At 39.4% G+C, this 26,450-nt stretch overlaps 1 protein-coding gene across 1 annotated transcript in view; it reads left to right on the forward strand.

The window, feature by feature from the left end:
• LOC111588666 (integrin alpha-5-like) overlaps nt 1–26,450 on the forward strand; it is a 46,107-nt gene that overhangs the window by 6,247 nt on the left and 13,410 nt on the right. The window contains exons 2-19 of the mRNA XM_035943324.2: nt 3,907–4,025; nt 5,909–6,009; nt 7,074–7,197; nt 7,359–7,420; nt 7,602–7,647; nt 7,804–7,929; nt 8,656–8,700; nt 8,843–8,886; nt 9,060–9,116; nt 12,090–12,142; nt 13,052–13,260; nt 13,980–14,171; nt 14,246–14,291; nt 14,369–14,482; nt 16,499–16,554; nt 17,044–17,201; nt 19,256–19,393; nt 25,338–25,405. Of these exons, the coding sequence (XP_035799217.1) occupies nt 3,907–4,025; nt 5,909–6,009; nt 7,074–7,197; nt 7,359–7,420; nt 7,602–7,647; nt 7,804–7,929; nt 8,656–8,700; nt 8,843–8,886; nt 9,060–9,116; nt 12,090–12,142; nt 13,052–13,260; nt 13,980–14,171; nt 14,246–14,291; nt 14,369–14,482; nt 16,499–16,554; nt 17,044–17,201; nt 19,256–19,393; nt 25,338–25,405 (1,758 nt within the window). The remainder of the gene's footprint in view (nt 1–3,906; nt 4,026–5,908; nt 6,010–7,073; nt 7,198–7,358; nt 7,421–7,601; nt 7,648–7,803; nt 7,930–8,655; nt 8,701–8,842; nt 8,887–9,059; nt 9,117–12,089; nt 12,143–13,051; nt 13,261–13,979; nt 14,172–14,245; nt 14,292–14,368; nt 14,483–16,498; nt 16,555–17,043; nt 17,202–19,255; nt 19,394–25,337; nt 25,406–26,450) is intronic.

A 26,450-nucleotide genomic window follows, 5' to 3' on the forward strand; every position in this document is an offset into this window, starting at 1 on the left:
TGTCCAAATATGTATGAGTTTACTAAGCACATTTGCATGGTAAAAAGTAAAGCAGATATTTGGTTTGGAGATGTGCAACAACCCAGATAACATCTTGAGAAACCTGAACAGACTTATTTTGGATACAGGCCCTTTGGTGGTTTCTGTGAACTTATATGATGTTCACTACAAAAAGTGTTAGGCCAACATATCATGAAACATCTGCATCTTTTGGCCTGTGCCTCTTAAAATAATGTAACGTCTACATGTTCCCTTTTTAAACTCGTTCTAGTGACTATAAGTGATGAACAAAGTCATTGTCCTTTCTTAAAAGGCTATTATTTGAATAATTTTAGAGGCCTGATGTCATAAAACTGTTAAATACTTTAGAGAAAATGAAGAAATAAACTTAATTTTGTGTAGAGGACAGGTTTTGAGTAAGTTACGATGCATATGAACAGTTAATTTAGTTACAACTACTATAGTGGCACTCATAAATCTGTTAGCATAAATTACATGTTGCATCCTTGACCTCACCGCACCTCTAAACCACTTCCCTGTTGACAGATGTTCCTGCTGAACATGAGTTAAGGGAAAGGAATCCTGTTTTCAGGTCTCAACATTGTCCCATTGTCCTCTTCATACGCATTATGTTGTTAAGGAGTCTATTGGCAACTGTTAAGTTTTCTTTACCGGTGCTTTTAATTGACTCATATGTTGTAGCTCCACAGAGATCACAGAAGGTGGTGGGCGGCTAAAAGTCCTGCACCTATTTGAAAGGAGGTACATGAAAGGCGGCCATTGAAAGCCTGCACCCTGGTCCCCTCAGTGGCTGTGGAGTGAACGGTTTATAAGGAAAGCTTAACCAGCCATGTAAATATTCCTTGTGCTCTCCAGACGTTTTGGGGGATGGTGGGAGTACAGAGTCTGTCTGATCTCTGCTAATGTCATCAGTCACCAATGTCTTAAGTTGTGCCATTTGCTCTGAGCCAGGCCTCTCGAGCTGGGCTGTCTGAATACCTTGAAAGCACTCTATAGTACATGCTCGTGCGTATTTTTTCTTGATATTCATACATGCATCCATGCAAACAAATACAGAAATAACGTCCAGCTGCAGCATGTGTTTTACTGCACTGTTCTCATGTGTCCCGTCATTCATTTCCAGGCTCTCGTTTGGTTAAAAAAATATGCAGAATCGGCTCCAGATACTTTTTGTTTAGTCTTGCACTCTGTATGTCTGCACATATGATGTTCTGAAACATTCTGGAGAAACGTGATGAAATGTTTAAAAGCATCTTCTTGCAGAAAGTGAGCATTCATGGCAACAGGCTGGTGTACTTGGTGAAGCTGCAGAGTTACAGTTCTTATGAAATAATCTGTCTTCACTGTAAGGGAAAAAAAACAGAAAATGATCTTTCTTTGTCGTGATACAGTAAACAAAGACTATAACTGTGACTAAACTCTACATTCAGAAGGATGATTGCTATTCATTAAGCTAAAAAGAGCTACAAAGATTGTACTTTTGGAAGTCACTTAGCAGTTAGATTTCATAAAGGCTCAGTGTAACAAGTGTTGCGGTAGTTTCGATTTATGCAACTTAGCAGAAAGTTCACATTAAAGCTGCTCAGTATACATTTTTATATATACAGAGCATATGATATTTATGTGTAACGTAAAAGGGGTTGAAAGTGGCAAACTCACCGAGATTTATTACCCAGCTCTGCAAAACTCCTTAGTTATTTTTTTTTTAACTTTTTTTTTTTTTTTAAGCATCTTGCAGCTAATAGTTTTACTTTTGTGGTACTTGGCTGTATTTCTTTTGGCTCAGTTTTACCTTTCTCATCAGTATTGTTTCCAGCAGCAGCAGCAGGCTGTTGTTTTCCCTGTGATAAACCAATCGTACGCTGCCTGCTTAACACTAAACAGCTGACGGACAAAATTAGCAACTAGTCGGTGAAAACAGTGGAGCTTTCAACAGCCAAGGATTTGATCCAAGAGACCAAACAGCGAGCTTAAAGGAGAGTAAATATTGGACTTAGTAGTGCATCATCAAGCAAAGCTGTGTCTTAGATTGAGAGATCCAGACAAAAAAAACAAGCAAGTGAGAAACTAGAAGCAGAAACAGAGCAAAGTTAACTTCTGCAAACAACTTTGCAAAGTAAAGGATAGACAGCCAATACTGTCTTCTTTGTGCAACTCAGAGATGGTTTCATGGTTGTCGTCTTTGTATAGTTTTTAGACTTTTCCAAACACAAGACAACCAGTATCATTCACACATTTTTTCTTTACATTCTTGTTTCCAGGACTTATCTGCTGTCTAGGTCCAGTGACAGACCATTTCTTTATGCAGGCAAGACTATCATGTAGAAGCACATGTACGCTTTTAATGCAACCTTCAGTTGATTAAAACCTGGAGGAGTTGCTTAAGTTGTATTTTAATTTTAATTTCTGATGGACCTCATAAGATAGTTACAGTTTAAATTGCATGAGCAGTTTGTACTACTTATTTCCAGAGTTATTCAAAAGAGGTTTAATCTCTGCAGTTTTTAAGAGTCTCTAGAAGATCTCCAACTTAATCCAATGATAAATCTAAGTCATAAACACTTCAAAGAATAAAACCATACAAACACATCACACACAGTGTAGGAAATCTTGGAATTGCTGCAAAAGTCAGTGTAAATGTTCTTTGGTTGTTCAGAACTACTTGATTGCATGTCGTTAACATGCATTTCCATGACAAAAATGGCTGTGGAGAAATCGTTCTTCAAAAAACATTCTGCCAGAAAAATAGCATTTACTGCATGTAACTCCGGTTCTATGAGTATGTGTGTAGGTCTATGACAACCTGAACTGTTGGTTATGTGGAGTAGCCAGACTTCAGTCTGTGGTGGGAATGACCACCCTGGGCTACCGCTTTGCTCCGCCCCTGCGCAGGTTGACAAGCTGTGATTGGTTGGAGACCAAAGTGTAGTTTGTCAAGTATCTCCACATGAACACAGCAAGAATTTATAACTATAATTGCGTATTCTGACACTGTGAACATCATAGTAGCAGTCTGAACCTGGCACCCAAAATAAGACACTCCATAATCTTAGGTCTCATTGCACACGACGAGACACTGAGAAGTCAAAATACAAAATGTTTGTGACTTCTAGGAAAGAAATCTTTGGCTACACAATTCTTTATTTTTTTTTAAAGTCTATATTAATAGGTGAGTGGGAACACATGATTACAATGCTCACTCAGGCTTTGAGTTCAGCTTGTAGCTTGTGATATTATGAGAAAATGCGTTGTTGACCATAAATTTACGCCAGATGTAGTGTTTTTTTTAACTGTACCTTACATCTGCTCCTAAAAACAATGGTAATAACAGAGATCAGCAAGAATACAGTCACTTAGGTAATAGCTGCAAATTGCTCTTTAAATGTTCTTTATATTACCATATGAAACTGTTGTGCTCAACCTTACAAGCCCCTATAAACAGAACCATGTGAAGATACAACTTCTCAGGCCTCCTTTATGGTTGCACTTAGTGTTACTTCTCAGTTGTTTTTGAAGCTTGTTTTCGGTACACAGTTTGACTTCCTCTTTGTCATGATTTTGGGTCTGATTAAAGGAACAGTTTGACAATTTGGGAAATACACCGATTTACTTTCTTGAAACGAATTAGCTGATGATATTGATACCAGTCATATGGTTGTGCAGCAAAAAAGCAAAGAAGGTATTTATTTTGACAAATGAAAGGCATATGCTGGGAAAAATTGTAAGGATCAAGAATCCAACCAACCACTGACTCTACATTGACCTTTCCAGCCGTTTCATTTCCAAAAATTCCGGTTTAAACGACAATAGGTCAAATGAAATGCACGTCAGTTCTTCACAGCAACCATTAAGACTTTGTTTTCTTTTCTGCTCTCTGGTTTGTAGCATTTTGATCGGCGCTCCGAAAGCCAACACCAGCCAGCCGGACGTCACCGAAGGAGGAGCTGTGTACTTGTGCCCCTGGAGACAAGCTAACTGCAACGTTATCAACTTCGACAAGCAAGGTCGGGTTTCTTGTTAAATCTGAATTCACGACACAGCTAAAAATGTAAAACAAATCGAGCTCAATATTCCAAATCCAAGGGAGACAATTTTCCCTACATCATAATCACAGCAGTAGTTGGTGAGACGGATTGTTCCAGGGAATAAAAATGTCACTTTCTCCAAAGGTGCTGTTAAACAGTCGAGACCGGACTGTGTAGTAAACTCTCAGCTGTCTCTAACCAGCCATAAAAGTGGCTATGAGAAACTAAAGGTACCATCTCGAGTTAAGCACCACTGTGCTTGACCCCGAAGGTCACAAATGCGGCTCCCTGCCATCTTACCTCTCCTAATCCAGGGGTCCTCTGTTTTGAATGAAACCAGCCTTTGATGCCGTTGCTGAGTTTTAATGGTGGTCGAGTCTTTCCTCCACCCGTCTCCATGCTGAGGTCTCCATGTTGGGGCATGGGGCTGTGTTTGCAGTGTTTTCACAGAGCTTTGATTTTCTGCTCAACTCGGAGCCCAGTTTTGTAAGCTCGCTTTAATTAGTGCAGAGTCATTACGGGGACAAGGACCCCAGAGGACCTGAAAGGGAAAATAATCACCGCCATCAGAAAACGCAGGAAGCGATAAGGACCACCATTTGAGGATCACAGGGTGAAACTTATCGCAAGCGTCTGCATGCTGATATCAAATTGCGGTTTACGCAGAGCTGCGCCTGTGCAAATACCCTGTACATAAATACACACATGCAAAATATTTACAAACACAAATTATCTCTGAAATGTGATTCGGTGTAGGACAAAAAAAAGCATATAAAACCACACTTATGTTCACACACATGGACATATGTTTACATTCAGTAGTCTTGCATTTTCCATTGCAGGCCTCAGGATTCATGGTGTGTTCGAGGACACAGGCCAGACTCCTTTTAACCAAACAGGCCTACTGAGCTCCAGCCAGGAGAGTTTAATGTCACCACTCCGCTACGCACAGCAGGCGCATATATCAAAAAAATATACCACCATAAAGCTCACAGTTACAGCCGCATTTTAAGTATGATTTACATTTTTTAGTGCTTTAACAGGGACTGAAGACAAGTGTACTCATTCAGCCACGTTAAAGGCGTCAGCTTTTGTTTAATGACTTTACAAGGAAGCTGAATATGACTTTTTTGTGTGTGAGGACAAACGTGCATGCGAAAGAAATTAGCGTCCGATCACAAACTTTTATTTAGTACTTAAATGTAAAGAGGTTTTCCAATCAAGAAGCTTGTTTTTACAGCGTTCCTATGGACGTAAATGCCCTCTGGCTTACCTGGTTGGGTCAGGGGAAGGAAAAGCAATCAAAATGGACATTTTACTGTCCTAATTTTCCAAATTAATCAGTATAACAGAATATTGTTGAAAAGCAAGGAGGTGCAATGCTGCTGAAGTTGCAAAATTAAAACCGTTGGCAGTCACACACATGCTCCTAGTGCACCCCCCTACCCTCATCACTGCTCCAGTGCTGCTCGGGCCTCTTCTTAAAACAGATCCTGACAATGAGGTACAGCCGTTTGGGTTACAGTAACAACAAGGCCCAAGTCCCTTTGAGCTGTTTGATGTCTGCCGTAGCATGGAGGATGGATTAAGACTGCAGATCCCGGGAACGTGGCCATAAAATATCCATGTAAAAAGCCAAGAACATGTGGGGAACACTCTCAAATAAAGCCCTGACAGCGCAAAAATCAAACACCGATGACATGGGGATCAGAGTTGAAGTAGCACCTCCTGACATCACAGAAGTTTCTTCCAAGTCCAACTTTCTGAGAAACTAAATTGTGTGGTTAACTATAAATCTTTCAGCTGTAAAAAATTGCTGCTTGCAACTCTAATTATGCTTTCCCCGCTCTATGTTTTTACAGGTGACCGTTATTTTTATATAAATGACGTGAACACTCAGGTTGAGTTCAAGTCCCATCAGTGGTTTGGAGCTACTGTGCGTTCCCATGGTGACAGCATCCTGGTAAGAATAGTTATGTGAAGGGTGGTCAGTTTGTGTGATTACACTATAATTTAACTGTTGTTAGCATAAATGTTTAGTGTAAGTTATAAAGAATCAAACAACAGATGTGATGGTTCACAATGTCTCAGAGTTTTGGAACTCCTTATGGAGACGCTTGACATTTTAGAATAGACTGTTGCAGAAAAATTCTGACACAAGCCATGTTTCCATCAATGTTTTTTATGTACATTTAGAAGTTTTGCATTAGAAAAAGATAATGATATCCTCGATTTTGCAAAAAGCTTGCCTGAGGTGGCATTTGACTTTTTAAAAAAAAAAAAAAAAAAAAAAAGATTGTTTGTTTCATGGGAAATGGAAATACCTTTTCCAATTTAGTTTTGACAGAGTGAATATTTAAGTCACATGATTGACGATTTCTAGAAAAGAAGATGAAGAAGCTGTTCCCGGTGTTCCTGAAATGAAATTCCTAAAGACCTCCTTCCATTTTTTTCTCACGTAGCTGGCTAATTGGCAAATTGTTTCTTTGTCTTTGACGACTATTAGCAATTAGTAAACAAGTGGTTTTGACTCCAGTTGGTAACTTGTATTTCTTTGGCTCTCTTCATGGCCTGTACCACCTTTGAACTATGATGCAGCAACTATTGACATTCTTCTGGCTTTGAAGTAACTCTCTAAAAACTGAAGGTTTTTCCTGGATTGCGGGTTGGGTCTAATTGGTGATAGTGACAACAAAGTTTGAGGGTTATTGTTTATTGCAGATATTTTTAAACAAAATGTGTGACTTTTACAAAAATAAAAATGGACTTATGTATATTAAACATTTGAGTCTGGATCCCAGTGGTGGCTAATAGTATGCTACGTGGAAGAAGCGTCCTTTTCTGCAGGAGGTAGTAAGGTCAGGCATACTGGGCTGACCTGCAGACTTGCACTTTTAGTTTTGACCCCTAAAGACTTGTTGTGAAGATTTGAAAACGAAATTGACGTTGGATCTGAGGCTTTTTAAACATTTATCAGGTAGAAAACTTCTTTCCTTGGTCATCTAGCCTTCGTCCTTTGTTTTCCAGGCTTGTGCTCCCAGGTATTATTGGAGGACCGAGCATGACACACCCTTTGCTGATGTTACAGGAACATGCTACCTCTCTGTAGACGGTCTCAAAACATTTGTGGAATACGCACCATGCCGAACAGGTGAGCTATTGCAATAATAACTAGCCTCCAGAGGGATTTAAAGCTGCGGTGATGTCTGACATAAACAGCTACCACCAAGTTAGTACAGCTAATGTGTGGCTGTTTTCCATGAAACTGAAAATTTATTGAAGTTCCTTGTGTTTTGCTGCTACTTTCTGCAGAAAGACATGGACCTGCTGGACAGGGCTACTGTCAGGGGGGATTTAGTGCTGACTTCACCAAGGTAAGAGAAATATTTGTCTGAGTGTTTGCTGTTTTTTTACGTAATCACCGTTCCTCTGTGTTGCTTGATGTAAGCAGTGGAGATTACGCTGTGTACATCGGACCTGCAGAGTTTGTTTGATCACGAATAAACTGGTGACACACAGATTCCTCAGCTCTGGCTACTGTTGTGTGTGTTTCAGGAAGGGAAGGTTGTGCTTGGAGGACCAGGCAGCTTTTACTGGCAAGGTAAACTCACAGGAATGTGGAGCAGCATTGATTTTTAGGAAACATTTTCCATTGTTTTTGTCGAATTTTCCTTTGACGGAATCAGGAAATCAATCCATCACAAGGAGTTCAAAAGTCATGTGTCTCTTGACCTTTTGTTGCCCTCCTGTCCTGTAGGTCAGCTGATCTCAGCCACCACAGAGGAGATTGTTAAGGCTTACTATCCTGCCTACTTTCTGCTGTCGGTCAACGGGCAGATTCAGACCCGACAGGTGCAGGGGACCTATGATGACAGTTACCTGGGTGAGGAAGTACACTTGAAGCACACAGGATAATTCAAATCAGTTCTGCTGTCCATTTCTTGTACTCCTACCACTAAATATACTGAAGTCTTCTTCTAATCTTGGTCCAAAGCAGCATTTGATATGAACATTCATGGTTCCCAGAGGATGTATTCTAAAGGGTTAGACTTTTATGTGGCACTACCACGAGGTTCACATTTCTCTTTGCAATTTATGATTGGATTTCAGAAAGTTTGCTGTGGCTTTATGTGATCCCCAGAGGATTTGGCTGTCTTCAGTGACCCCTTGACCTTACCTCTTGTGCGACCATCTGGGCAAAATTTATCAACCTGCAGGGTCTCGCTTCTCTCAGCGCATGCATGCTCCCCCGAGGATACTTCATTAGCTCTCCACTGACACTACAATCGTGCCAAATTGTCAACTTTGTACGCAGAAAACTAAAAAAAAATACCAGCTGGATTGCAGTAAATTAAATTTGCTGTTGATTTTTATTCTGAGAACTTTTCCTCTGGTTCTGCTACCAGGACAACATATGAGCACACATGACCCATGAGGTGTCCCAATTTCAGGGGTAGATTGTAGTTTTCCTGCTGAATTTCTGGAATATTTTGTGTATTGTTGCTTAATATTTTCAGAATGTTGGTGTACGGTGAATATAAAGAGTATTGGAGCACCAGAAGAAGCTGCACAAAGTTCATTGAAGGTTCATTCTCCTTCTCTTCTGCAGGTTACTCAGTGGCTGGTGGTGAATTCAGTGGGGATGATGAGGAAGGTAAAGGTCATATTTACAGTACAGAGAGCTGACACACACGTTTGTGTTGTAACGGAAAGGGATTATTTAGTTGTTCAGGAAGCAGGAACATCTGATAATTATGTTTATGCCTCTTGCTTTTCTTTTTTTTTTTTTTTTACAGATTTCATCACAGGAGTTCCGAAAGGACTCATGCTGTATGGTTTAGTAAGGAGCACCCACATTTTCGTTTTATACCTTTGTGCAATGTAACATTTTTACAAAATAAAAAAAAATTCCTAAAAATGAATGAACTTGAGTTGAACAATCCAATCTCACAATGCATTTTGGGATCTTGACACACAATTTACAATTAATAACTCTTGTCTGTTTGATCGTAGGTGTCCATACTGAGTGGAGGGGATCTGAAGCCTCTGCTGAACTTAACAGGGGAGCAGGTATGTGCACATCTGGCTGGAGATTGTCTGTTCTTTAGCTTGGCCCCCTGTTCTCATATGTGGGTACACATTTAAAGTGGCATGTGCGATGGAGGTTTGAAGATGAAGGAATTTGCCCCGTGGAGAGGAGGCCTATTCCAGGGTCAGAGGTCCCGCTTACTGTATGCACAGCTCATAAAACCCAGAAACATCAGACACCAAGACAGTGTTCATGTTGTCCCTGTATTAATTCAGCATGTGCTTTTTGAATGGTAGGAGCGGCGATGCTGTGTCAGACAGTAGCTCTGTTTTTAGTCACATTTCTGAAAATAAAAGTCATGCATGAATCATTTTGGAACATAAATGTCACAAACTCAGTTTAGCAGCCAGCTTTATTTTGGGAAATTGACTCATCGCTGCTGTGCATCATAAACTGTAGAAAATGTCTCTTACTGACTTAACTTCCGACTGTATGGTAAATAACAGATTCAGAATTTGTTGTAGCTACTTTTAAAGATTATCTTTATATCATTTAACAGTGTGAAAATGTTAATTGTGCATTAAAAGCTGTAATTGTTTCAGCCTTTATCAAAACTGATTTCAATGTAACTGATCCACATAGTTCATTTGAAACTGACATGAGTCTGATTTTGAAAAATAAAGCGAGTCTCTTTGAAAGTTCTTGTTTTCAGAATGAAATTATATCTTTGGGCTTCCACAGACCATCACTGAAGTCTCCATTCACATAATTTCTTAATATAAAATCCAAGAAAAACAAGGGAATTTCATGCATACGTGATGGAATGACTTTAGTCTTTTCAGGGGAGAGCATGCTTTTTGTGCATTATGATAAATTATGTGTGTGCCTCTCTTGCAGTTTGTTGAATTTTGCTTTAATTTAAACACCACCATCCATATATATATATATATATATATATATATATATATATATATATATATATATATATATATATATATATATATATATATATATATATATATATATATATATATATATATATATATATATGCTTTTTGTGATTTTTTTTTATGGCTTTTACATGCTTTTATTAAAAATGTGCATGGAAAGTGGATGGAAACAATTTACCATTTCCTCTGGAACACACTCCCCTGGTTTATTCTAAAACATACATCTGAGCGTGTGTGTGGCTGTGTTTGTGTGTTTTCAATGAGGGGAGTCATCAGTGACAGCTCAGAGGTGTCAGTCTCCGAGTGGAGGGCGCTGAGTAAACTGTAGGGTCATAGTGAGAGTGATCTGAGGTGAGCTCATGGCTAAATGATGCTCTGCTCTCTGTGGGTGAATGCTGGTCTCAGACTGTGATGTCAAAGTCGGCTGCAAAAACACACCAGAGGCTCTTTGTGCAGGAGGCCCTGTTGGTTTGGTGAATGAAACCGCAGAGTTTGTCATTTGTTATGTCATTAAATGAAATGGAGTCTGGAGAAAACCAAGACACAAGGGTAATTAGCTTAACAGTCCGTGGTGTGTCCGCACTCTGCACTGGGGTTGGTGATGTGATTTATTGTATATCCCAACTGCCTTTCTGCTTCTGTCAAGGCAGCGTTCTCTTTGTTATCTCTGGTGGAATCAGACAGTGATGGGTAAAGCAGCAGGTCCATCTGTGCTCTGCTTCTTTGGGAGTGGAGGATTTATTTCATTAATGTGTTAATGACATTTCCCTTTTGATTATTTTATTCATAGGTTGTTTCTTTCAAAAACGGGTCCATTTCATAGTATTATTAAAGATTACAGTGCCTTAATTTCCTATATACCAAAGTAGTTTTTCTATAAGTATATTGTATAAACTTTACAGAGGCAATATATAGTACTATTTCAGATTAAAAAAAATTTTAATGACATCTCCAAGAGGCCATTTTTTACTGCTTGGGAGTTGCCTTTTAATTACGTTTCAGTGGTATTTGTTAGCAGAGTTAGCATGCCCAATTAGATACATTTAAAAGCTACATTTTCTTTTGGTAAAATGAACATTTGTACCCTTTTTGCTTATATTATGTAACTTTGTCCACCTTTGATGCTCGAATATGTTCCTCAATCATCAGTGCTACTTCTGTCTGTGTGCTGTTTGACTGGACGAGCTGGGTTATAGTTATTTTGTGTATTACTAATATTAACATGATTAATGTTAAGGCAGCTTGAAAACTGGGCAGAAAAACAGAACAAAAATACAATAACAACAATAGCTATAGCTGTATTTTAACAGATCTCCATAGCCTGGTCCTTGTCATGTTATAGGAGAGCAATGCTAAACCTTGGAGTACATCGCATTCACTATACAATAATCAAAGGAATCTCATAGTGGCAGCCGATGACTTGGAAAATGTGTCAGCTTCTTTTCATTTGGTGATCTCATCTGACTTCAACACACCTCCGATGAACATTCCTTCTGGTCTGCAGGAAGTCTTGATCATGTTTCTCTGTGAGTCTAAGGCAAAACAGTGTGACTAAGGTATCGTGTTGAATTTAAACTTTGTCCTGAGCCTTGGTTGGATTTATATGAGCTGTTTTGCATGTGTAAGAGACAAACCTAATATTCAGTCTTGTTTTTCACAAAGTCTCCAGACCTGCTTCCGTAAAGCTACACTACAAATCACTTGGAAGTGAGAGAGAACCGAGGAGGAAACTCAACCCTAATTTATCATACGTGGTATAAAATTAAACAGGAAAAACCCAAGTCCCACGAGTGAGTTTTAAAGGAGTTCAAGTCCCAATCCTCGGACCCCCTACCTCAGCTCGAGCTTACAGAAGCTCTAACTCTGAGCTCCAGGAAAAAGGGAAGAAGAGGAAACCCCGGGGATTGTGGGATTGAGAGATTGAAGAGGAAAGCTTCTGGGGTTGGAGGAGGAGGGTGCAAAAGATAAAAAGGACATGAAGGGAGAAAATGAAAGAAAAGAAAGGGATCTGTGTGCTGTGGTGTGATTACAGGCTAACTGGGTCTTGTTTGTAATGTGTTCCAGATGGGGTCCTACTTTGGCTACGCAGTGGCAGCCACCGACATCAACAAGGACGGGTAAGTGGATGGAGTCACGGTGACTCACATGGTGGCAAAAAATAGTGAAGGGGAGATTAAAATGGGCAACAGACGAGCAGAGGCTAAAACAAGAAACTAAAAGTGTCGGCTGAGTTCAATGAAACAGAGGTCGATAGTGTGACTTCTTGGACGTTTCCCACATTGGTTCAATGTCCTTCCTCTTCTGTGTTTAGTTTCTCTCTGTGTAAAGTTCTTCTTGGCCAATTTCATTTCCTCAACCCTGGCAGTATCATGACGTGCACTTTTTTAGCTTCTAAAATGTCAATAACGCCCTTTTTAAAGCGACTGTTTATCACTCTCTGATTTAATCTGTATTATATTGTATTGCTGTTAATCTGGTATCAGTAAGATTAAAGGAACACATAATATTTTTAGCCGCTTCGATTATTATAACACCCTCATCTTTCTCCAAAAAATACCCACTTTTCCTTAATGACTCAACTGTCCTCCGTACTTTCCCAGTTTCGGTCACGATGTGAGATTCAGATTTAACCTGTTCCAACTTGATGAACTCAGTGGACTGTACACACAGTGTGGAATAAGATGATTTTTCCAACCAGAATGCTGTTTAAAGCCACAGTGCAATGGCAGTCTGAGTGTCTTTCACTACTGTAATTTAGTGATGTGGAGAACTATGTAGTAATGAGGGTTAAAAGAACAAATTAGACCTCAATTATGCCCTCTGGAAATGTTGAAGCAGAAATCCAAACACACAGGAGCTAATGATCAGTGTGGTTTTACACAAAGCACACTGTTTATCAACCAAATCAACTATAATTGGATAAATTTATGTAACTTCCCAGATAGGACAGTTTAGCCCACATTGTCGTAATTATTCTCTCCTATTGATCCTCACTTTTTGTCTCCGGACTTTGCCGCTGTCCCCAGTCTGGATGATCTGGTGGTCGGAGCTCCGATGTTCATGCGTCGAGGGTCTAACGGGCGCCTGGAGGAGCTGGGTAAAGTTTACGTTTACCTCCAGAGGGGTCCTCTGCTGCTGGAGCCGGGCCAGTCCCACCTGCTGGGTACGCAGGCCTTCAGCCGGTTCGGCACCTCTCTGGCACCGCTGGGTGATCTCAACCAGGACGGATTCAATGGTAAATGTGCTCTGTAGAGTGTGTGCTAAAGATACACTGAGTGTAAAGATAAATGATGTGATGCCTCCAAAAAGGTAGGTCCATATATCTTAATGGCTAGGTTTCTGGCTGTTATTTTTGAGCATACCTCAGGAATATCTATCCCTAATATGGTGTCTTTCATATTAAATATTTTTAAATCACATTGATGTTTGTTCAAATGTCCTTTTTTCTGATGAATTTATTTGTCATTTGTTGTTTCATGCTATCAAAAGGGATTTAAAAGGGGAGAAAAATACAGCATAATGAACTAAAACGCATTCTGACTGACGATGTAAAGCAGGAAAAAGCAAATTCGTACATTTCTGCATCAGGAACAGCAAAAAATTTAATATCAATATGTTTTAGGTGATTTGATGTTTCAGGTTTAAACAACCTCGGGTGCTATTCCAAATGTGAAATATAGCCTGGGAACTGATCTAACGGCAGAATTTGCATTGTACTCACTAAGAATTCAGCCAAAGTAACCCATCATTCCACAGAAAATCACTACAAATCAGTAAATTCTGTGTACTGCCAGTCCTACGCTGGTCCGTGACAATAGTTGCCTACGATTATGTTAATCAAGAAACATAATCTCATTGTGCTGCACACACTGTGAGCTGCTCTGCATGTGCTGTAATTCAGTATGCATATGTGAGAGATTTTTTACGCAATGTGTTGTTGCTGTTTACAATCAGACATGGCTATCGGCTGTCCCTACGGAGGAGACGACCAGCAGGGGTTGGTTTTCATTTATAACGGTCACGCTGGAGGGCTGAAGGACACTCCCACTCAGACTCTCTCTGGCCAGTGGGCTTCCAGCTCTTTCCCGGCTAGTTTCGGCTTTGCTCTGCGAGGCGACAGAGATCTGGACCAAAATGGATACCCAGGTACTGCAGAAAATCTAATTGCACTGTAGCATCTTCCTCGTTATCTTCATTTAACTCACTGTCTCCTCTTGCAGATCTGATTGTTGGTGCCTTTGGGATAGATAAAGCCGTGCTATACAGGTTTGTTTAAGTACTTTGCAGTTTGATGTCAAACAAACAGAGCATTCTTTTTATTCTTACTCTGTGTCTTCGATTAGAGCTCGACCAATAGTGAGTGCCAGCGCATCCCTCACAGTGCAGCCGACCATGTTCAACCAGGAAGAGAAGACATGTTTGCTGATCATTGGGAATGAAACCATTTCTGTGTCTTGGTATGTATGCCCACAACATTTTTTTTTTATTAATAGGAACATTATACTCTGTTTTCCAGGATACAAGACTGGGCACTGTGGCAGAAATATCTCAAATGTAGCTTGAGAGTGGCTAAAGTAGCTCGCCGACAATAACAGAACATGGAAAGTCTTGCAAAGGTTATGCAACATGCATCTTAGTTCGTACTTTACCTCACGAGAATGTCAGATGACTTCATGTTTGCCAGTTTCCTGTCCTGGCTGCTCTGCTCTACGCACTCAGTATTCTTAGATCCAGTGGAGGAAAAAAGGAAAATTCACCAAGCTTTCAATCTCAATTAAGCTCTTTCCACACGTTCACTTGAACCGTTGTATCAGATGTGGAACATTTTTAGACTGCTGCGAGGCATTTGCCAAACTGGCTTGCGTCTCAGTGTCCGCCCAGTAGGTTGATACAAGTAAGTCCTGTTTTCGTGCTTACTAGTGTTTTCTGCTGCCTTGGAAACGAAAAGGGAGACAGAGGGAGGGAACAGGAGGAGCAGTGGTGGGAGAAAAGTAGAGAAGCTACATGGAAGGGACGAAGGAGAGTGTAGAGTGCAGTTATGAGCTCTGGAAAGGTTGGAAAAAGGTTGTAACATTCTTAAAATGAATGAGATATTGTTGAGCGTCAGCAAAACTCTTTGTAGAGCACGAGATGAGCCTTCCCTGCATTTACATGTGTGTGTCTTTTTAACACTACTTGCGCAATTACTTTCTCGGAAACAAGATTAAAAAAGCAGCTGATCAGTCTTTCCTCAAGTGCAGCCAAACAGACTTGCGCTGTTAGGAGATATCAGTCACAAACAACCACAATGGCCATCTGATTTCATCATACATAAGTTGCAGGATGTAGTGAAGTTTGTGACCAGTTTTGTATTGCTGATGCATTTGTTTGCCTCAAAATGAAAGCCACAAAGTACAATTTTAACATGAAGCAGTGGCATTAGGATGTATGGTTTGCATTACCACTAACAGCTCAGCAACACAACAAATAGCTTGCTTCAAGTGCTTCATGTACAATGCAAATCTCCAATTCTAGGCCACATAATGTTGATTTATTTTACTAATTCTGGTTGTTCAGACAAGGTTACTGGAAATCTGTAGGTCCTGAAAGTCGCTTAAATTTGTTCAAGTTAAAATAAAGGTGCCGTCTTAGTCTGCAGCGTCTCATCTGTCACTCCTGCTAGCTACAGGAACAAGGAAAGTGTTCCGTTGCATCATGGGAAAATGTCAATTATTGGCCAAAATATCTGAGATAAGGTGTAAAATAATTGCAACTGCAAGAAAGCTGCAGCAACTTTCAGCAATCACACGGCAATTTTTCCAAGAATTGCACTTTCCAATTACAGTATTAAGCAGGTACTGCAAAAGGATGGACCTGTAAATGTTAATCATAGGGGCTTCTTTTTGCTTCTAATTTGCTCCTTAGTTCATCAGAAAAATCCTGATCCAATGGATCATTTGAGCTTTTAGAAAATATTTATTTTCTCAGTTAATCATTTGGTCCAAAAAAAAGTCAAAAATAGCTTTCAGATTATTTTCAGAAATCTTATTTTGTTCAAACATATTTATCTTTATATCATATAAGACATATAGCCTATGTTGTTCAATAAGGTTCAAAACTTTCATTGATTTCATTTGGTAAACCTTGCACAAACCCTGATTTTAATAAAAAGGAGATCTTTGTCTTCACTATCTGATCTTTATCGGAATTCATTGCAGGACTGGCAGATTTTGTCACTTATGAAAAAGATACTATATAGATACGCAGCATAAACTACAAATTGAATTACTAATTGTAAATACTTTGAATCAGTGTTGCTCTAAATACCATAAATAGCACCAAAAAATTCTTGAACATGTTAATGGTAGCTTAAATCTACAAAAGGAGACCAAGAAGTGCCTCAAACTGATGTAAACACATCTCTATGAGCTCAGCACATATGTATGTTAAGTCTTTTTTTTTCTTTAATATTTTTGTCTGTGTTAAACCTCCAGTGTCAGCATCAGTTTCTGCCTGCTGGCTAATGGGAAGCACCTCCCCTCTCATCTAGGTGAGGCATGCACACACACAATCATGCATACACACAGATGGTCCCCATTACCTCGCTTTCTTTGTGTAGCCACAAGTATGCTGGACCTCACTGTGGTCAATTTGGCAGTTAAGATCAAGATAAAAGAACAATTGTATAAATACAGGGTAACTTGGTGGGCTCCGGCAGTTTAGAAAAGTGTGTGTATGTTTATTTTAAATGCGTGGGTGTGTATTGTCTGTGTTCTCTGGGTAGTTGTTGTCATGTGGTCTGCAGCCTGTCTGTTTTTGTGCAGAGAACAGCACATAAAGACAATGTTTCCCACTGAATATGTTTGTATTTGCATGTGGTGAGGCAAGCACTTAATACGATCTGTGCATGTGGCGGTGCATACATTAACATGCATTTTTGTGTTTATTAGAGGCACATAATTGTATAAACGATGTGCATATTCACTGTTTTTCTTGCCTTGTGAGTATGTGTGTATCTTTTCATGTGTGCATCTTCAAGGTTTTGTGGTGGAGGTGCAGTTGGACAGTGTGAAGCAGAACCAGAAGAAGTCTATCAGGAGGACTCTGTTCCTGGAAAGCCAGCAGCCCAGTCTGGTGAAGACCTTCAGTCTCGCTAACGGAGAACGATTGTGCCACGACAGCAAGATCTACCTGCGGGTCAGTCACCCTAGCTGTATTTTCACCTCAGCGTCAAGCAGATGGAACAATTATGCAAGTTCCAAGATGCTTTTGGATTCCTAACATACTTAAAAAGATCATTTCAAGAAGTACAGCTGAGTCTGTTGAGAATGGAATTGGTTTTGCTGATATTTCATCACAAACCAAACATTTGACCTGATAAAGGAACAGGCTGCAAGTTAGGGGATCCACATCATTATTGGAAACATGGATGTCTTTTCTTCAACCAATAGATGTTGAGAAATGTCACTGTAAAGCAAGAAAATGACCTACTGTAATTGTGTCACTATGCAACCTAAGTGTGATTGTTACAGACTACTGTAATATACATTGAAGTTACATACAACACTCATAAAGATCGTGGAGACCTCTGGAAAGTACAAGAAGCCCCAAGGTTCAGACAGTATATGACAAAAAAAAAAAACCCCTCAACTCATAGGTCCTCCTTGCTACCTTTTTGGATCTTTCATCTGTATAGAGTAATAGAACTGGTTCAGATGTCTACAGGTGCTAAAAGGCCTTAGCAGCCGAGTTCCCTGCTCGACTCATAGCCAGCCAGACCTTTGCCACCCTGTTCTCCTTCCCTCCATATCTTGTCTATTCTGTAACTATCAAAATGTCCATGGAAAAAGCTTTCATGGACCTGGGCTCATTGATGGTTGGTAAAGGTAACACACCAAGAAACTTATAGTAGCACCTCACCTAGCAAACAGTGATGTAAATAATGATTCAGGAGAATCATCAAATCAGCTTTACAACTCTTTACTGAGGCATGACAGGCATTTAGTGTTTTTTTTCTACAAGTCAAAGATGCATTTTGGTGAGACATAAACACAACGTTATCCAGCTGTTTCCAGATAAACAGACCTGCTTCTACAAATACATACAGAGCAGTTACAGACCAAATTATAATGATAAGTAGCAGCTTGTGAGTAAGTCAGTCATATTTAATGCTGTTACCTGAGGATGAAACAAAAACATGTCATTTGCAAACAGCCTTGTACACTATTCTTTAGGCCAATCATCTCAAGACGATTTCATTCAGTTCAGTTTAATTCCGTCTTATTTACATAGCGCCGATTCCTACGTCATCTCAAGGCACCTAACATGGCAATGTGAGGACCTTACAATAGTATCAAGTTTTCATTTTGGACTTCCTTTAAGTAAGATCTTGGAAAGATCGAAATGAGAGAAAGGAAAATCTCCCCTTTACCAAGAGGAAACCTCCAGCAGAATCAGGCTCAGGGAGGGCAGCCATCTGCCTCAACAGGCTGGGGTGAGAGTAAAGGATAGCAGGATAGAGACAAACAAAAAGAATGCATAAAAGAAGAATAGACACCTAGGATGTCTGTGATATCAGACTAGAAATGTGTAGCGCTCCAGCCAGCCTGTTACTATATCTTTCATATCTTTCAACCAGTGTTCCTGTTAATCCTGAGTCCTGCTGGTTTTCATTGGATGCATCTAATGAGAGGCTGTTCTACACCTGCAGCACTTATTGAATGTAGTTAGCTTGTTGGAAGGACAGAGGTTAAAGTCATTTCCTAATAGACAGGGTTTGAAGTTGCTGTTTGAAGTTGCTGTTTGAGGTGAAACTACTCCAGTACCAATCTTCTCATCACTTAGTGGTGACCTGATCAAAGATTCGGCCTGACAACGGCACTTATGTCATCTGTGTATGTGTTTCCTCTAAGGCATCGTGATCAGAGCACTCTGGTCTATGACAGGATAAGAGCAGAATAGAAGCTGCCAGCCATCCACTCACCTGTCCATCAACATTTCTCTGCCTGCTGCTCCTTTCTTGTACTCTTTCTTTGAAGGGGCCACATCATAGTGGCTGCTCAAACAGAATTCATGCCACATCGTAGAGAAGCTTAAAACACTCTAAATCCTACTTGTTGGCCAGTTGATGTAACATCTGCTATTGATTTCACAAGACTTTCTGTCTTGTACACTGACTCGATCTTGGGTTTCGTTTTCATCAGTGAGTGACTCTTCAGTTGCTCATGTAGCTGCTTGTTTCTCTGTTACAGGCTGAGGAGGAGTTTCGGGATAAACTCTCTCCCATTTACATCAGTCTCAACTTCAGTCTGGATCCTCAGGCCCTGCTGGACCAACATGGCCTCAGTCCCATCCTGAATTATCACACAGAACAACTCATAGAGCAGAAGGTAGGTGCATTATCTAAAGACAGGGATCGCAATAGCCACCTAACAGATCACACAGTATTTGACATCAGACACCATGCATCAGTTTCTAGACTTTTTAAAACCAGGGCATCCCTTTGTTAGGATTTTTTCATGGCACTTCCTTGACTTATAAAGATGGTGATAAATTTGGTTTGCAGTTTTGGTACCTTTGTTCAGTTTGAGGTGAAACTACTCAGGAATATACTATTCAGTTCTTTGTATATTGAGCCAGTTTCTGGTTCTATGTAGCAAAAAGGCCATGACTTCTTCTAATAGGCTTTAAATTGAATCATTACTAAGTTTGGAAAACTTGCACTTTTACTGTGACAACTGGCAACCATAACTATGTTGTTAATAGTTATTTATCAAGGTTTTTAATGTAATGAGTTTAATGATATTGCTCGTTTATCTGTTCATATATGTCTGAGAACATAATGATGCAGGTTAAGAGAATGATGCTTTTTTATTTTACGTAGAACTATTTTAAAAAATGAACAGTTCCCAATGCAATGCCCAATGTGTTCTTTTCTAGTGTGAAAATGCCAAATGGTTGCAAGCATTAGTAAATGAATGACAGAAAATGAACTATTCGGATTATGAGTTAGCTCGTTAGTAAGCAAAAACGCCAGTCATTTTCCATTTGATTCCAGATTTTCAAATGTGAAGACTTACTGCATATGTTTTGTCATAGATGGGTGTAAACTGAAGATTTTTGAGCGGTGAGCTGATGGCTGAATAAGACAAATGATTTGAATAGTCAAGCACTGCTTCTTTGTATATGTTTGTATGTTAAACATTAAAAAGCAAGATTTTTTTTGCATTTTAGCCAGGTTTCCATCCATTGCAATTGATTTTTTTTTCCAAATAAATTGAGGAAAATGCCTAAAAAGAAAATAACAACAGTTTTCTTTCACCATTTTTATGTGAATATTAGGAGTTGGTTGTTTAACTCAACAGCTGGTGGCACTAATTCTCCAGGCTTTCTCCTCCCCTTGCACTATTTTTGTGTTACCGTTTTCAGAATCTCCTTCACTACATGACAACAACTTATTTCACTGTTTGGATCATGCAGTAAGCAGCTCTGCTAGTTTTTTCTCTCATTTAGCCGTTTTAATGGCAGTGTTTGCCTCCTTGGATGCAAATGTTCCACCAAAACAATTCCAACGTCACTATTTTAAAGGGAACACCGCTCCCTTTAAACACTATAATACAATTGTTGTATTAGTGTGTTTTTTCCCCCTAGCAGAATGATGATGAGTTGCAGCACCCTTCTGTGCTGCAGTATTTTTCTAGAAAGATAACTTATTCCTAAATTTTCTACTCCTTGTTTCAGTCCTTGTTAAAATCTCCAGGGATCTGAAGTGTATCTTTGTGTGGAGCTGTTGAAGTCTATCTATATACTGTATTACATTACCCACACTAAACATCTCGACCGCGCCACTTATACGGCCACACGGCTTACATCTGAGGAGCTAAACAGTCGGTCGCCACAACGATCACCTGATGAGACGAGAGAATAGCAGATGGCTTGATGAATATTTTCATAATATTTCACCACACGACCTAAAATCAGGGACTGTTACATACACAGCGATTCACTCTCTTCACCTCAGCAAATCTTCCACTGTTACTTTTCATACTGGGAAATTATTTGAATGACGAAGACAGGGGTTGGCATTTAAAAACTCATCAATGGAAGGCCTCTTTATAGCATATGGTTAAAGGATGAGGCTCAACACTGATGCATCAAGAGCTGCTTACTGCACTCTGGTATTTTTTTTTTCTTTTTGTATGCGTTCATATATGAAGAGCTGGAAGGTTTATGGAGGACTGGCGAGTCATGGCTCTGCAAAAACACAGTGGGAGGACTGACAGCTCCATTTGGGTGGGGCGGTGCTCGGCTCTCAGACATCTGGTTGTGGTTTGTTTATGTATGTTGCCAGTGGTCTCCTCCGCCAGGCAAGAGCCGGAGCCTGAAAAACGTGCACATGTTTATATGAATGATATAAGGTGAAGTGAGTGTGTGATGTGGGTGTGTGAGTGTGTACATCATGTGCTTGTAATTGGCCTTTTTTTAAACCAGAGCGCACCAGTTTTTTTCAGCTCAGAATCCCTAAAGGGGAACGCCATGAATTTCATGTGTTGTTCTTCCTTCACTGCAAGTGAAAGCAGTCTGCAGGCCTTTCATCCATTCATTGATTACCACGATTCTTGATTGTTTTATTTGTTTCAGATAGATATAAATGTCAGGATTTGAATGGACGGAGGATCAGTGTTCCAAGAAAATATGAACTACGATGGTCCAAAAACATGTATCTATTAATAATGATTTTTTACTTTTTGCTATCTTATTCTACATCTGTTTTTGAGATATGCTCGAAATACTTGAACTACAAATCCTATAATGCTTTGATAAACAGGATGTTGTCATAGAGTCAGAAAATTACATTGCGGTCTGCAACTGGTCCCCATTATTTTACTATTTTGTTGTTCACATGTCAGCAAACTAGCTGTAAGAAAAGTTTGCCATGTGAGTTATCAGCTGTTCCTACTTAAGCAGTGTAGATGTAGAGGCAACTGTCTACATTAGTTTTATACTGAAGAAAGCATAGAAATGTGCTGATTCTAAGGCAAGTTCTGGAGTTTCTTTATATGATTTCTCAGCAGATTTATGGGTTGTTTGTTTGCAGTAATCTTGTATGTGACGTAATACCAGGCTTCCATGCTGACAGTAAAGCAAACACTATGTTAAGTGACACCAATGCATTGAACAGCCCTGCATATGTATTGAAATAGAGTGGATTTGTCTGCTAGTCCATCAAGAGTTACAGACAATAAAATGGAATCAAGAATCAGAGGAAATGAACTGGCTGTTAAATACTTGATATTATGGGAGTGATGCAGCTATGCATTTCCTGTTAGATTATTGCTGGGTGTGGTCACAGTGCAGCAGGCCACACTTCTAACCACATCAGCTGCACAACTTACACAGCTCAAGATTTTCATTATGACAAACCACATTGTTCGTAGTATTAATTACTTGTCACTTATTGCGCTTAATTGTATTCATGGTTTGTAAATGCGTCTTTTTATGGTAGATTTTGCAGTGACGAGCCCAGTTTGCCAATCTGCACTGAATTGCCCATAACTAATACGAGAGGCAGCTGTTGGACGGAAATAATTTCCTGTTGCTGCACCCAAATATGCCAATGAAAACCATAAACTGGAATACCAGGATGATGATGATTCATTTGGCATATGAGAACTGCAGATTCATGCAGATTAAAGTGTTATGATTTCAAGCAAAATAACTGTTCTCAGCCTTGCAGAAATAGGCAGTTTATGTGACTCGTGACTGAACTGGACCAGCTGTGAATATTGTTCATATCTTTTTTTTTTGACATTTTAAAAAATCTTATCTTTTTGTACCAAAGAGAAAAAAAATCTAAGTATGTTTCAGGTGAAACACTTGAATGTTTCACTTAGGAACAAACATAAAGTACAAAAAGTAACAGTACAAACATTAAGGACTATTACTCAAGGAAGACGGTGGAGTTATGTGATGATCGTCAGAGATGATACAAAGAGTGACAGAGTACTGCACTCTCTGAATGCTTTTCTTGTTTAATCTGTTTTCACTGAAAGAGAAGGTAGCAATCCTTGATCTGTAGATAAATGACATAGTATGATACCAATGTATCACCTCACCATTTGATAAGACTACTTACAGGTATATATTATAAACATTAGTTCTTTGAACCCTAAGCAGTTTCTGGGTGTTTTTTTTTTTTTTTTTTGCTCAAATCTTATTTTTCTCATTGTGTGCTCATTTTTCACTGCACTATAAAATCTTGCACCTTCATGGAAACACCACAATCATGGCTAGAAGTAGAGAGATATGAAGCTGAAATCAAAATGTAGAAACTTTTTTCAAAGTGCCCATGGGTTTTACCAATATTAAACTAAAGTGGTGACTCTACATACTAGAGATGTTTTACAACTCACTACGACTTACTTTGTACACACAGCCTGCCGTTCAGCCCGGTTGAGCTGAAAAGTCCCTGAAGTCTTTAAATGTAACTGCTGATCCCAGCTGAGTCCGTCATGTCTTCACAACTGCAGTTTTTTTTTTTGACACAAATCCTGCTTTCTGCAAATGGTTTATTTTTGGTGAATTTTTAGATGAAACATGTTGAAAAAAATGATTCGATTAAATAACAATAAGTTTAGATTTGATTAAGTTTCTCCAATGAAACCAGATGTCACAGATTAGTAGTTCAAAAGCTCTTGGAATATTGAAAACTGGAGAATTCTTGATGTTCTCACAACCTCTGAGACTGATAAATAGTGGAATTTTGGCTTTTTTCATGTCCATTTTTTCCCTTCAGTTAAACAAGCAACACAGTAATATACTGGGGAAAAAATAGTTCATCTGATACCAATCCAATGATACCAACTGTAGTCTCTATCCTCATTTATATGGCTCCTCTTTATTTCCTTGCCTCTTTATCTCTTTTTCTTGCTTTAATCTCAACTTACATCAAATGCAGTAACATTACGTATGATCATGTTGTGTTGAGTGAGAGCAAAAATTTCATTGTAACAGAATTAATTTCTTAACTGCTGTTAAATATCACAAAATTTTTACCAAAGTAAGACAACTTATCTTAGTCCTTCAGAAGAGCCACATTTTAGTCCAGTTTACCATCTTTTTTATAACACATTGCTGAACTGTTGATGCACCTAAATCTAGTCTTTATTACCAGTAGATGTGGATGTTTCAAGATCTTCATTCATGTTTTAAAAAATAGTTGTCACATGATCTTCCAGTTTCTTTCATTTTGGTTCAATGGTTATAGCAGGAGTGAGTCTTTGTCAATCCATACATTTTTGACAACATTCTTGTATTTGCTATAAGTGATGGTCCACCAGGCTTAATGTTGATGTCTGATTTTTCGTTTTGTCACGAGGCCAACAGAGTGGTTTACTCCTCTCAGAGCTGCAGGAAAACACAAGCCACATGGATTGAACATATAGGAAGATGAAGAGATGAAAGTAAAAAAAGATGAAAAGTGGTTGGAAGGCAGAGAAGATGAGTTGGAGCTTATCACTTGATCTTAGTAAGCTTATTACAGGTCATGTGCGTTCCTGTTTGTTTGCCGTTAAATGACCAATAGCCCCTTGAGTCCTGAATACATGCAAAACTAGCAACTTGAGGGAGGAATCTCTGCTGAGACACTGTTAACCATTGCCAGGATGATTCTTTGCTCTCTGTGGCATTCTTTTGGAATGTAATGTTTCCCATATGTCGGAGAGAGATGAGGCCATGGCAACAATGACAACATGTAGCTACACGAGAGAACAGAAAAAGGACAACGGAGAAGGATCGGGAATAAAGCGAAAAGCTTAAAGGCCAACAAAATGGAAAAGACAGCGCCATCAAATCACATCACATTTATCTCTCACTGTGGTTTTAACCAAGTCATCTGTCACATGAGACTAAGGAGCAGATTAATCCTTCTTCTCCTAAATTTGAGGTTTTCACCCTTTTTGATGGAGACTCCATCCTTTCATTTTTCCTAAACCTTCACCATGTTTTCTCTGTTCTTCGTTTGCCTCCTTCCCACATGTAAGGCACATATTACTTTTATCCTGCAAACATGAAAGGAGACTGCTTTCTCACAACTTCCTGGCATCTGGTTGTTGCAAATATTGCAATAGAGTTTTGTGTATGTATGGAGTGCATGTATAGTCTCTATCCTCTCTTATCCGTTCATTAAACTATGAATCAAGTGTTTTGCCCTCTGTAAACATTCACTTCCTCCGAAGCTTTTCTCCCCCAGTATCTTTGGACTTTTCACCCACCACATACATCCCTCACTCCTCCTTCTCCCTCCATTTATCTCTATCCTTTGTTCTCTCTCAGGCCCAGATTCAACTGGATTGCGGAGACGACAACATCTGCGTCCCTGACCTCAAGCTCGCTGTTTATGGGTGAGAGGAAGTCACCTTTCTGTTACTTTACCTAATTCAACAAACAGAACCTAAACCCTCCAGCAATGTAATGCTACCCACCAGTTTTCCCCCTCAGTGGCTGATACAGCACAACAAAACTTGCCTACAAGCTTTCAAAAACGTACAGAAAGTGATGCATTTAATGTCTGTGGTCACGGTGGAAGGATTGTGTAGTTAGCTTGAGCAGCAGTTGCAATCTTGACTAAACAGACTGAACAAACCATGTTCTGCTGCAAAGGACACATTTTAAAGCACCGTTAATACTTTTGTTGTTATTTTATGACAACTTCAGTGCAACAGAACACGCCGTTATGTTCAAGCTGACATGTTTTTAACATTCTATTGTATTCATGTTTATGTCCAATCAATCGATGTAAGACTGATATTCACTCTTCTTTTAGCTTTACTGTGGTTTCTACAGACTCTTGAGGAGTAAGTCAGTCTCTTTAGCTTCTAAATTCTCTGCTGTGTTCTCCAGATAGCTGCTAGCTTTGTCCATTTGCCTTTGGTAGTGTATAGTGGATTGAAAAGAGCTGCCTGTTGTAACTGAAAACAAGGTTGATGAGAGAGGGGTGAGTGAAGCAGAGCGTAAAAATTGGGCCTTAAAACCAAAACAATGAGCTGAAAGGTGCTACACATTTGTAGACATGTGTCGGTCTTGCTATAGTTGTGTGAACCTTCATTGATATTATGCATTCAGTTGCCCCTTACACTAACCTTAACAATGATGACTGATGCAGACTTTGAAAGTGTATAGTGGATGTACTTGTAGTTCTATTCATACTACAGTAGATGCACATCTGTTTGAAGATGGTCGCATTGCCCTTCATATTTATTCCAGAAAAACGCAAAGCATTCGTGTGGATGTTTCTGAAAAACTGGCTGCAACGTGAGACTTGTAAAAGAATATAGCAGCTAGTTACAGATGTTTCAATGTAGGAATGTGACAATGTGACTGTATTATTATGCCCAAGGTGCACTGAGCTCAAGGGGCAGGCATAGCACAGGAATTCTGGAGAATTTA

Source organism: Amphiprion ocellaris, chromosome 5 (assembly GCF_022539595.1).
Source record: "Amphiprion ocellaris isolate individual 3 ecotype Okinawa chromosome 5, ASM2253959v1, whole genome shotgun sequence".
Lineage (NCBI taxonomy): Eukaryota > Metazoa > Chordata > Actinopteri > Pomacentridae > Amphiprion > Amphiprion ocellaris.